Source organism: Akebia trifoliata, chromosome 11, assembly GCF_017979445.1.
Source record: "Akebia trifoliata isolate Shusen 1 chromosome 11, ASM1797944v1, whole genome shotgun sequence".
Taxonomy (NCBI): Eukaryota; Viridiplantae; Streptophyta; class Magnoliopsida; order Ranunculales; family Lardizabalaceae; genus Akebia; species Akebia trifoliata.
Genome location: NC_141385.1, coordinates 43736691 through 43750290, shown reverse-complemented (window position 1 = coordinate 43750290; position 13600 = coordinate 43736691). Strand labels below are relative to the sequence as shown.

The 13600-nt window shown below is 32.6% G+C and overlaps 1 protein-coding gene across 1 annotated transcript; it reads right to left on the bottom strand.

The window, feature by feature from the left end:
- Positions 1-6041: 6041 nt before the first annotated feature.
- LOC147391903 (ARM repeat superfamily protein) lies at positions 6042-8951 on the bottom strand. The gene is made up of 2 exons (XM_086458524.1): positions 6934-8951; positions 6042-6163 (listed from the first exon to the last, which is right to left on the bottom strand). Exon 1 carries the CDS (start codon positions 8924-8926, stop codon positions 6959-6961), a length of 1968 nt encoding a protein of 655 aa, XP_086314650.1. The 5' UTR covers positions 8927-8951; the 3' UTR covers positions 6042-6163; positions 6934-6958.
- Between the last annotated feature and the right edge of the window lie 4649 nt (positions 8952-13600).

The following is a 13600-nucleotide window of genomic DNA, read 5'->3' as shown; positions in this document are numbered from 1 at the left end:
AAACTAGATGCAACCAATTAATCGAGTCAACTTGTAAAATAATTGAATCAACTTTGTGGACTCTGTTTAGTCATTCAATAATGCGGCTTCAGGAAAAAACTCAAGTGAGCTATGTGGGCTACATTTGATATTTTCTTGTGGAGAATAAAAAACATAATATCATTTATCAAAATTAATTTTTAAATTTTTTATAAATTCAATATAATTTTATTTGACTCATTTGAATTGATTAGTGAATCTTTTACCTTACTATTCTATCATGTTTTGTATTACAAACCCTAATTAAATATTTTAGATGTTGTTCCAACAAACAATCAAAATCAATGGTTATGGTTAAGAATATGCAGCGCAGTTTTTATTGACAATTTCTTGGATAGATGGGATTGGATTTTTTTTTTCGTTTATCATATCTTTAGTCGGTCATCTCGACTTTTTTTTATTTTTTATTTTTTATTTTTTTTATTTTACTTACGAAATAAAGTAAGCAATGGATGTTGAGAGAGTCAGGACCTTCAAAGTTGAAACCAAAATACTAAAAAGCCGAAAAGTTGAAGTTTGAATTGCAGCTCTTAAGTTTTTGACTTCTCACCCTTTAAGAAAAAAGGGGTTAATAAAGCATGAAATCAGGGTTTGTTAGCTTTCCTTTCCCCAAAATCCACTTTATGTCTAAATCACTCTACATTATATAAAGAAGTTATGTTTTGTAGAGTGTGGGGCTTTTGAGTATTTTTGTGATATTATTTACACGTGGCAGCTAAGGTGGTGTTATAAAAATTGGGTATTAATTTATTAGTTCTTGTTCTAGTTTAATGTGAATGCCAATTTATTAAAATAGGTGAAACTTATTAACTTCAAATGGTCCAATCCGCAATTCTTATTAACTTTAATTTTGACATTTAAATAGATGAACTTGATTTAAATTGACTATACATTAGTAGGATATCTATTGACTCTATTACAAGAACACTTCATTCCTCTTTTCTGGTCTAAGAATGTCATTTTACAAGCCTACTTGGCAGGAAATACAAGAAAGTTGAAAGATTCATGAGCTAATTTTTGTTTTAATCACTAAACCAAGTCAATGTTGATTAGGTAATTTGGCTTTAATGTAAGACAAATGTGATTCAAAGAAAATGATGGGTTGGGATCCATTGACTTGTGTAAAACACAAGATCTACACCAAATCTAATGTTTAGGGATGTGCCATGGACCATTTGGGTACTTGTCCCATCCCATTCATTGGATTTTGTATTTTAATGATTCCATTTTCATACAATTTTTCCAACGCTTGAAAATTTTCACTTGGTCCGTACTCGACTGACATGGCAAAGGCACAAAATCGTTGATCTTTTCATTGTATATCCCGAAGGAAAGATCTATGGTTACAATCCCTTGTCATGTCAGCTAAGTGAAAATTTTCGAGTCAGAAAATCACGACTCTTTTTCAAATCACCTAATAAACATTTTGAAATATTACTCTAGTCAATTCTCCAATACATACATATTCCCCATCGTGATAAATGTCAAGGTTGTATTTATAAAAATTAGAGTGTTGTCAAAGTATAATAACGTCTTGACTCGTGTTGGGGTGTGACATGACCTTACTCGTCCCAACCTTATTGTTGGGATCCTTTTGTTACGGGTATTGTTCCCACACCCAGAACTCGCTTTGGCACTTTGAGAGTTGATTGTTATTTAATCCATACTTTCAAAGCACTTTGAGAGTTGATTGTTATTTAATCCATACTTTCAAAATAATGGAACTTGTTCCTAAAATGTTGGAAACCCGCTTTTTATAAAGAATTATGTTATATTGATCATATTTAAGTAATTTTTTTTTTTTACAATAGAATATTACAACTAGAAGATTACAATGATCTAATAGAAGAAAAACCAGATGTTACTAAAATTACATAATACATCATAAATATACAAAATAAAATAAATGTCAATTGTAACATGGGCCCTATGGCAATAAAAAGCATAATTTTGTGGAGATAATTAGTATATGGTGGAGGACCCTTATATCTAATTCTATAGAAGTACAATTATTTACGGTCAACAAATGCCAAGTACTAATGCAAAATTTTAAAGGGCTCTACCATTTGAGGGAGAAACAAATGGTGCACTTGATTAGATGCCCTTGAAAGTGACTCAGATACATCAAATGGGGCTCCACACTGTGAAAGTTATCCATAGTGATTGTCATCATAGACTCTGACTACATTTTTTTGTCCTACGTGGATCATTTTTATTGGGTGAAATTGTACCTTAGACTTCTACCAAGTTTATTAGCAGCCCAAGGCATTGTTTTCCCCAATATAATCAGATGTGGACCCACAAGCCATGTGTCAGAATGAGTGCCTACACAGCAAGATCATGCAAAGAGCATCGGGTAGCCAGGTCTGGATGATCAAGAAGGATCAGAGAAGCTAATAATTCTTTTTGTTGGAGACTGGCCATGACTCGCATGTCATGCATCAAGTGAGCAAACTAATTGATAGTCGAGTCCTTTGTCATAAAATCCTCTCAGTTTTTTTTTTTTTAAATAATGGGGTATTCAGATTCCTGATTTGTAATCCTGATTTATAGGGCGATGCAACTAACCTCTTAAAGTACTATATCTCACCTAAATCACCCGGCTATGTGTAATACCTCCACAAAGTTGGGATAAATTTAGAATAATTTAATATTTAGGTCAATTAAATTAGTATTGGGTCTTCAACCTTTATTCTTTTCTTTCTACTAATCAACATCTAGAAAATGGTTTCTGGAGTCTTAAGTACATAGAATTTATAGATAAGTTATATAGTAAATCCCTTAATTAAATACAATTCATCATTAGTCTATATTTATTATTAATTTTAATTAAATTATGTATATCAAACCTAATTGTAGTTATTTATGTATAACAGGAGAAAATCACAAAGTTTTAAGGTGAATCAGAAAATCTGAAGATTCCACTACGATCTAGGATCCGAGACAAGACTAAGGACCAAAATTCAAGTTCATGGAGTCCACATGGATCGCGGTGCGGTAATGGTGACGGATCATTCATCGAGATTTGCAAATAAGCTTGGAGGCTACCAAATTGTCATATTGAATTATGATTTTGAAATCGCGTGGTTACGAAAGTATCCAAAATCCTAGAAATCTTAATCTAGTCTCTATAAATAGGAGATCAAACCAAAGTTAGATCTCGACTCCTCTAAGATCATCTTCTCCAGTTTCCTTCTATTTTTTAGGTTTTTAGGTTAGTTTCTATTGAAGCTTTGTAATGAAGGATAATCCAACTAATATTTAGACTCAAGATCAATAAAGAAGACCTTTCATTTTTCTCATCTATTTTCTCTATTTTATTTTCTTATTTTTTGTTTCTTATGATGATCATCTGTTAGACTCTCCATTAGAGAGATCAACGAAGCTGGAGGAATATTTTCTCTCATAATTAATTTTCCCTTTTCCTTATGTTTCAGAGTTTTTATTGTGAAAATTATTAAGTATAGATTATTGGGTTGAGTATTTGACTTCCTAATTTTGATGGTTTATTATTAGATAAGTTCAAGCTAAACCATGTTTCACCAAGAATATCAAATACAAATTATTTAATTTCATTTTATCGATTTATTCACAAACATTAAGATTTAATTTTGGAATTAACCGCTCGATTTTTCGATCCATCGACATTAATTTTGTTGAGAGGATTGAGACAAATAAAGGGCAAATTAATCTAAGAAGAGGATTTGCTCAAGTGGATTTGACCGATCTAAGATTTACATTGCATTTTTATTTATTATTTTGCTTTTAGATAATTAGTGATACTCTTTCCTAAAAGTGTTTTAATTTGGTTACCTTCGAATCCTAATCAATTTTGAGTTGAAAGAATCGTCGGATCAACGTTGTCTCTATGGATCGATTATTGCTTGTCAAGGTTTATTATTTTATTCATTATTTTATCATCAATCTACAGGTCGAACATCTACCAAAGTCTTGTTAAACATTCTTTTAATCTTCTTGTTCAAAGTTGAAAAAAAAAAAAACTTGATTTTTCTTAGAAATCCATAGTCAATAAAAAAATTTATTTGTCAATCTCAATATTTATCTTCTTCAACATTCAAATTTTAAGAAGAAGAACCTATCACAAAACTGAATTGTATAATTTCCCACCCATCACAAGGTGTAACATTTATATTTCTAATTTGCCTCACTTATGGAAGATTGAACAAAAGAAGTTTGATTTGCAAGCTACCCTAATAAGTTATCATCTGCACAGTACCTAAAATACATGGATGGAGTATATTATGGAACCAAAATGCCACGCAATCTAGAGAGATGTAATGCTTAAATTGCTTCAATCATTTAGGTTGAGAGGATATCTTTGGCACCATCATTATCGGAGAATACATGAGAGAGACAAAATGGTGATCAGTTCGATTGCAAGGGACCACACATTGAGAGAGGTTGGCAGACCATAAAGCACCTGATTAATTTTGGTCCATCCCAGCTTGGCCTGTCCAAGATACCTAACTCTTTTTTTTCAACCCAACCCCCTAACATTTCTACCTATCCCGAGGAGAGGTAAATGATCTATGGGGATTCTGTCCTCTATATATTTACAAGAAAAGTAGTTTTTTAAAAGATAATTTGTGTTCAATTCTTGATATTTTTGTTAACAGATCAATAGATGAATAAAGAACAATAAGAGAAAGTGAGTAACAGAAAAGGAATAAGAAACAAGATTTTATCCTCTTTGTCTCACCCTCATTCGTTTCCTCTCTTTTTTCTTTAACTTCTTCAAGGGTGGTTCCCTTAATTATTTTTCTAGTGTTTTTCTTTTTAGGGTTTGGCTAACATGTGTCCTACGTGCACATGATAAAAAGCAATAAATACACTTGAGGAAATTGAATTTTGTACCAAAAATGTTCTAATTTTTTTTTTTTTTTTATCCTAATACCCCAAATGCTTATTCTCAAGATATATTTATTGCACTTTTAATAAGACTTTTTAAAAAAAAAAAAAAAAAAAAATGATTATGACAAATATTTGATGGTGGTATTTCTATAATAATTTGGTGGATCTTACTTAATTTTATTAATCATTATGTTACAAATGAAGTTCTCAAAATTAAATTCAACCAAGGAAACTGCATACAGATGGAGCATTCCTCGACCTTCTTAGCAAACAAAGACTAAAGATTAATACTCTTCTAATAAAAGGGTGTTTCGTATTTTCGGTCTATGTATCGTAACTGTCAATTTATATATATAAATAGCGGGGAAAGAAAAGAGAGAAGCAAAATAATGATGTAAGAGAGAAGAGCTTTACAGCTTGTTTGAGCACTTCCTTTGAAGGCTTTCTCAGTAAATACTTCCTGGAAAAGTTGCCAACTTTTCTTTACTAAGATATACGCAATAGAATAAGAGAGAGAGAGAGAGAGAGAGAGAGGCATGTGTTGGACAGCGTAGAATATGAGCCATCACTGTTATCTTATTAGCTCAAACCCACCACTTTCCCCATGTGAGGTCGCTGTTCTTCTTGGGACCCACACTTGCCTACAACTACGCCTTGATTTTCGTTTCTTAAACTAGGTGGGGCCCATCTTCTATTCAAAATGCAAATATCAAATCAAATGATATGATCATTCGGTCCCATAAGATTGATTGACATACAAGGGTCGACATCAGTATGTGGGCCCAATGATAATCACACCGAAACGCAAATTCAAAGTTTCTTCGTAGAAAAAGAAGAGAGTCAAAGAGTCAAACTTTATTACAAAATAGTAATACCACACAAACAAATTCACACCTTCTAATCAAAAAACTCTAAAAGACTTCACAAAAAAAAAAAAAAAAATGACAAACTCCGCGATGTACAATATCAAACATGATATAATAACACTTAAAAAAAAAAAAAATTCTTTCAGTCAAACAATTAAAATTAAAATTAAAAAAAGAGGATACTCCCAAAAAAAACTCGCATCCACGCTTCTGTTTTTTTGTCAAATATAATATTAGAACTTCTTATTCTTTGCTTTCCCCCACCCCCCGATAGTAATATAATAATGTAAAATTTGGAGTATACGATGTGTGTCTCTGGCCAGGTGAGAGAGAGAGAGAACAATTTCCTCTCTGACGGTTAGAAATCCAAACTGAATACCTGTAAGCTGTTACAAACGTATCAAATAAGAATCTAGTAAGAATCTGACGTCGTGGATCTTACACCATTTACTAATATTAAAGGATAATTTCCAAATACCCCCTCCGTGTTTTTATACCTAACTTCACTGTAAGTAAAAAAATGATAAAATAACCTAAATGCCCTCATCTTCAAACCCCCCCCCCCCCATATTAAATGGACCAACTGTCATCAAATGGACCATATGATTCAAGTCAGTGGGTCTTGTTGGGACCTCAAAACCACAAGAATTAAAATGTTTCCTAATCAGCTGTGCTTTCTGGGTTATAGCCACAGCTTCAACTATCATCATAATCAAAGTTCCAGCAAACAGGGGTTTTATTTTCTCGAGTTGAATATTTTGTTACAGGTTAAATATGAGGGTAATTAAGTCATTTTCCATTAATTAGTATATAAAAGACGACTGAGAACAAGGGGCATGTTATCGGTTTAAAAAAATGGTATAAGCGTTACTGTCATTAATATTACCGTTCGTATAAACTGCATTGCAGGGTACTATAGTAATTTCAACCAGTAGTCATCAATAAGATTTCATGTGTCCAGCAATAATAAAAACCGTGCCTAACACGGTTTCGATTGTCCCAACAACGGCTGAGATGGAAGAACAAATAAAGTTTTTCTAGGGATCGCAACTTGCACCACCTCACCCGTCGTTGGACACATGTGTTGTACACAACAATTTTCCAAAGTCCAAACAAAAAATTAAAAAATTAAAAAATGTATTTTTTTTTTCCTTACCTTGTAGGGTTAGTTTCTTTGTTGTTTATTCCCGCCAAGTCCTGCTAAAGATGTTCTTGAGACGATTACCGGAAAGTCTATGTAACGCCTTTTTAGCTCCGGCGACCTCCATTTCCGAAAGCTTCTGCAAATAAGGGTAAGCTCCGGCGGCTACGACCTTCTTCCGACATCCATGGCTTCCTCCGGCGACAATCGCATAAATAACCGAAACTGGAAATTTTTTACATATCGATTCGTTTTTCGGATCCAACATTTGAACCAATTTCAACAAACTCTTGTCATCTCTCACAAAATCTTTCCGATTCGATCGTACGGACAACAGAGAAACCAGAGCTTCAGCTGCAACTTCTTGTAATCCGACTGGTTTCGATGATTCCATCATTTTTACTAACGATCCCATGCATCCAGACATCGATCGCTTGTCCAAATCGCTAATCGATAGTTTACAGAGAATCGAAGCTGAAATCTGTTGAGAAATTATTGTTCCTTGGTTGATCAGTTTGGAGATTTGTAGAAGAAACGAAGTTGAAGAAGATAAGATCTTCGGTGCTGGATTCGAGCCTGAAAGAACGTAAATCGCTCTCAAAACATGTTCTAATGTATCTGAATTTGAAGATTCTTGAAGTAATCGAAGTAGACTTTGTAAACCCCCTTCTTGAAAGATAGAAACCCTAAAATCTTCGCTGGACGAAGCGAGGATCCAGAGACAATTTGCTGCTTTTTCTTGAGCAGAATTAGTTCCAGAAATCAATAACTGAATTAGAACTGTAACCGCGCCTTCTTCGGCCAATGCGACTCTTATATCTTCAATTGCTGCAACGTTCTTGATCGCTCCAGCTGCGTAAGTCTGCGTTACAGGTGATCCAGATCGACAAGCTTCGATCAAAATCGGAACTCCACCATAAGCAGAAATCGCCCAAGCGTTTTCTGGATCAGTTGTGATCGATTCTACCGCCATCGCCGCCTTTTCCTTCAACGCTAGTGATCCAGATTCGAGAAGACGCAACAGAGGACCTAAACCCCCCTCTTCAAACACACAATTCCTCGACGAATCGCTAGAACTCGCAAGAACAGAAACAGCAATAGCGGCTTGTTCTCGAACTGAGGAATGATGATTCGATTCAAGTAAATGAACCAAATACCTCATATCGCCCTCTTTTGCAACCAAGATGGCAGCTTTATCGTCTTCTTTGAGTAGCTGAAGCAAGGAATCCAAAGCTTTCTTCTTGAACTCGATTCCTCCGATTTGAAGCCTAGCGAAGAGATCTCTGATAAAGAAAGAAACATTTTCTTTAGCCGAACCAGGACCAGGTTGAGAGAGAACAATTGCGTTGGAATGACGAAGAACACCGGATTTGAGTAACAAATCGATGTCGTGGAGATGAGCAGATAGAGAAGCGGTAGCCATATCGATGTCGCTTTGCATGCGAAGCTTCCCGCCTGTGTAGGAAGAAGGTTCGTTCTGGCATTGTTGGGAGAGAGATTGGGCTATTTGGAGAGAGGAGAGAAGGTTAGGGAGGAGGTCTTGTAAAAGAGGGTTTTCGGACCAGTGAGGAGAATCGGAGATTTCGGAGAGAGTGGTTTGGAGTTGAGAGAGTTTGTTGCGGAATGCTTGCCACCGTCCGATAAAGGATTTAACGGTTAGAGATGAGAGGAGGAGGAGAGGGAGGAGATGGCGGATTAAGTCTAGGGTTCTGGTTAATGGTGGTGGTGGTGCGGCGGTGGTGGTGGTGGTGGTGGGATGCATTGGTGGTGGGGTGAGACCAGGGCTACAACTGTGAGGATTTGGGCTTGAAGAGATTTGAATACATGTGAGAGGGTAAGTAAAGAGAAGCGTTGTTGCTTGGTTTGAAAGGAAAGGAGGGAGAGAGGGTTTCTGACAAAATGAAAGAGAGGGAGAAGAAAGGGAGGAAAAGGAGGGAATTGTTGGATGGATGGGTGGGTGGGTGGGAGATTTAGGGCTTAAGTGGGGGGATAGGAGGGGGTGTATCATGTGTGTGGGTTTCTGTTAGCTCGTGAGTACACACGCATTTGGGCATTTGGTTTTTTAATTTTTAATTTTCTTGTGAGGCTAACCAAATTCGGATGAAGTTTCCATAAAAAATTTACTATTGCCACACCAACTTTTAATAATGCCACACCAATTCTTTTATGATTCATCAAAGCATTGCACACAGTTAAAATTGGTGTTGCTATAGCAACTCTTAAAAAATTGATAGGCTTAATAATATACTATTACTATATGGATTTGGGTGATTTGAGTACCTGGAGATTTGGGTATAAGTTGTTCATTTGTGATCTTCTCATTTCATTTCTGGTACTAATGTGCCATCATGCTTAAGTGATATATGGACTCATTCATTGTAAATTGAGTTGAAGGGAGAGGTAGCATTTTACTTCTTTTCTTTTATTGGATTTTTATGTTGTTTGTCTTTCATCTGTTTTTTTTTTATCTAATATACTGTATTAATATGTTACCTATCAAATAAGTAAATCCCGCCAATATTTATAGATTGAATTGAATCCCCCTTTATATGAATGTTCTTTCATAGATTTTTTTTTTAGAGTTGTGCTGGGGTGACACAAGCAGAGACACAAAAGTGACAAAATGATGGGGTGTCGTACACATTACTCTAGATGCTTTTCCCCAAGATACAAGTAAAAAACATCTACGCTTATGTGCGCGCCACCACATCATTTTTGTCACCTTTGTGTCTTCATTTGTTTCATTCCAGCATTTTCCATTTTTTTATCAAGATCATGAGCACAATATTCTTCATGATTCTTGGGGAAATGTCTATTTACTTCCATCAAGTACATTTTTATTTGGATGTCCGAATAGATTGAGTTCAAGTTAGTTTTTCAATTTATGTTTATTAAGAAACTTGGAATCTCATCTTTGGGAGTTGGGCTCTTTCATCCCGTCGTCATTTTCATGACCTCGAGTATTGGATATCTTGCTACTAAATAGTACTATATGATGAATGTGGTGGTGGTTTAGTCACCACAACTAATATGTCATGTTCTCCTCCACAAGTGATCTCACATGACTTACTCCTGTTAATAGCCAAAAGAGCCCCACGACAATGCCATAGTTTCGTATTGAATTAACTTAACCACCAAATATTTTCCTCTCTGTAACGTCGTGAAAATTTATTATGATTATCGAGGAATTAAGTCAACTATATTGATCTATTATCCAATTAAATTTTATATATATTAAAAATAAATCATAATATTGTCGATCTAAAATAAGGATTTGTTATAAAGAGGATTTGACAAATGAAATATACAATTCGAGAAATTTTATTATGATTATGATCAAAGAATTAGAACATTTAATCGAAGTAGATAAAATTCAATATTTTATAAGAAGCTCTTTTGATAAAATAGACGTTAACATTAAGTTCAAAAGCATCGAAAAATATAATTTTAGACTGTCAGCGTGTTTAAATCCAAGTTTAATATGATAAGTTAAAAAAATATTAATTTTATCAAAAAAATTTAGGACGTAAGGAATATTTTGTTCAATAGAAAAAATCGATAAGGAATTTCGAAAATCTGATATATACAGTTCGAATTGGTGTAATGTAGCGAACATAATGAAGAAAATAAAATATATAAAAAAAATATTTAATTATTATATTTATTATTAAAATATTTTAAAAAATTAGGTTTAAGTATAATTATTTATATAAGATGGATTGATTTGAAATTATTAAAGTCTTAAAGGGGTGAAGTGTAATTACTATAAATATAAATATTATATATTATATAATATAATATTATAACTTATAAATGTGTTAACAAATTAGATACCCAAATATATTCTTTTTATATATTATAATATAAGTTGATGTTATTCATGTTGCAAAAGATAAATAGATACAAAGATGAGTGGGTTTTGATAATGGATTCGTGTACGGTACCTTCGATTGAGATTTAAATATGTTTCGGATGTAAATTAAGATCCGACATTGAATAACAAAATATCCACGACATCAAGATTTACTTAGTCACTGAAATATTTTGTCGAATCATCGAGAAAATTAGTGAGAAAAATCATTTTTATACCGTAGGGACGCGTAAAACCTAACTACAAAGGTATGAAACTTATAATTTCAAATTCGTAGTATAGTTTTCAATGAAATATGTTTTATTTCAATTTTAATAATTAATTTCAAATTTATTATGATTTAAATTCAAATTTCATACATTGAATGATAGAATAATTTGTTTTATATCTTTTCTTTAATATTTTAATATCGTAAAATAAAAATAAATGAATTTGGGTAAGTGTAACCAGAAAAACAAATTAATTCTCATAGTAATTTTCGTAGATTGTTCATTTAAAATAATTGTTAAAACGCCATGTTTTGAAAATGTATTTTCATTGGATAATAAATTTTTTTTTTAAAATGAAATGTTTAACTTAAAATTTGAAATCGAGAATGAAAGTCTATTGTTTATAATCGCGAATGAGATTCTTTATTGGTTGGAATCGAAAATGAGATTCTTGATTGTATGTATTTGTATTGAGAAATTTATAGGTTTAAAGTATTTTTAAGCACTGTGTAATAGAGCATGAGATATAATTATGATGATAATCGTGGGACGGTATACCTGCATGTTTACTACTTTATGATTTATTATTTTCGATATACTATTATATGTTTATAATTTTAGAATACATATGAATGTTATTACACTTGCAAATTTATTTTAATTTATTTCAAATAAATTTTGAAAATATAATTATTATTTTTGTTATCTATTAAAAGGATAATAATGAATGCTTATAAAACTAATTAATAATTTTTTTCGGAAACAATCAATTAATTTAGAATAACAGAAATTTGATATTCTCTTCGGTAGTATAAGATACCACTTGAGAATATCATTATACATACTATTCGAAAAATTTCTATCTTATTTTTATTGAAAAATAATAAATTATACTGTAAAGATGATTTGTAAATGACTAGATTAATTGAGAGCACATTTATACCATAGAGGTACAATATAGTTGACTTGTCAAATAATCATTTACGGTCAATAGTAATCAAACAATTGATCTCCGTTAGGAATCAATTGACAACCTGAACCGTAAAACACCGTCAATCAATTATGGTAAATTATCAGACCGACTATAAAATCAGGAACTAACAGTAAGTTCCACACTGGTTAAGTACTGGAGCATCGATATAGAGATCAATACTTTTGTATTGGTCATGTACCTCATCATTTTTATCAAATACACCACCAAAATTAATATTCTTATGACATGTTTATGTTTCTTATGTTTTATTATGAAAATGAGATATTTCATTACTATTTTATTAAAGATTAACTTATTTCGAATGTTATTCGTTTTATTTATTTATTTAAAAATTTGCATTATTTCTAATATATTAAGTTGTTTATTCACTTATATTAGAACTATTAATTTGAAATGTGAATTTACTATTGAACAACTTTCCTATTACTCGTCCTACCAACAAAAATTACAAATAACCCAATTATTGAGATATTTGTTTCTAATGGGGAGTATCATATAGAGATATCACATAATCAGAATGATAAATACTATTTTTGTTATATGTGAATTGAGATTAAAGTTTTGTAGAACTAATTTCGTATATTTTTGGACTTTATTATATTTATTAGCATCACGTGTGTTGTGTATTCTTGCATGTATATGTCTAGAGTATGCAAGTTAATATTTATGATGTGGATAACTATCGATCGATATGAGATATGTTGTTGATGTATGTACATTTTTTTGTTGTAATTATAATTATGTTTTTGTTTAAAGTGACATATATTTATTAGGATATGGTGATTGTGATGCAATGGATATATGAATTTTGATTATACAGATATATTTTTCAGGTGAAATTTTTTTATAAATCCAATTTTTAAGAGAAATTATGTCGGAATTATTTGGAAGAAATTCACATCATATTTCAACTTTGAAGATTTTGATTTTTTCTTTCGCTCCACCCTCGAGATTTGGGAAAAATCTAGATCCTATATCGAGGGCATGACACACACACACACACACACACACTCTCTCTCTCTCTCTCTCTCTCTCTCTCTCTCTCTCTCTCTATATATATATATATATATATATATATATATATATATATATATATATATATATATAGGGGGGCGTTCAAGGGCCAACTTTTTAGCAAACTTTTTGGCAAAACATTTTTCAAAACATGGGTTAGAGGTATTGGAATTGGCTGATTTTTGGTGAGGATGATCTCTACGGTGAGGAGATCATCATCACCAAAAATCAGCCCATTCAAAAACTTCTAACCCCATCAAAAACAGTTTATAAAAAATAGACGGTCCACGATTTTTCAACTTGTAAACATGGGTTAGAAGTTTTGGAATGGGCTGATTTTGGCGAGGATGATCTCCTCACCGTAGAGATCATCCTCACCAAAAATCAGCCCATTCCAAAACCTCTAACACATGTTTTGAAAAATGTTTTGCCAAAAAGTTTGCTAAAAAGTTGGCCCTTGAACGCCACCCATATATATATATATATACATTGAATAATGCTGAAGTGACCTCACGATTGTACGTCATATCTCACATCCTGACGTGAAAATGTGTGGGAACCATAGATGCTTTCATTGAGATACGATTCAAAAGC

Excerpts from the sequence above, each read along its gene's own strand:
- LOC147391903 (XM_086458524.1), bottom strand. The coding sequence starts at position 8,926 with ATGATACACCCCCTCCTATCCCCCCACTTAAGCCCTAAATCTCCCACC.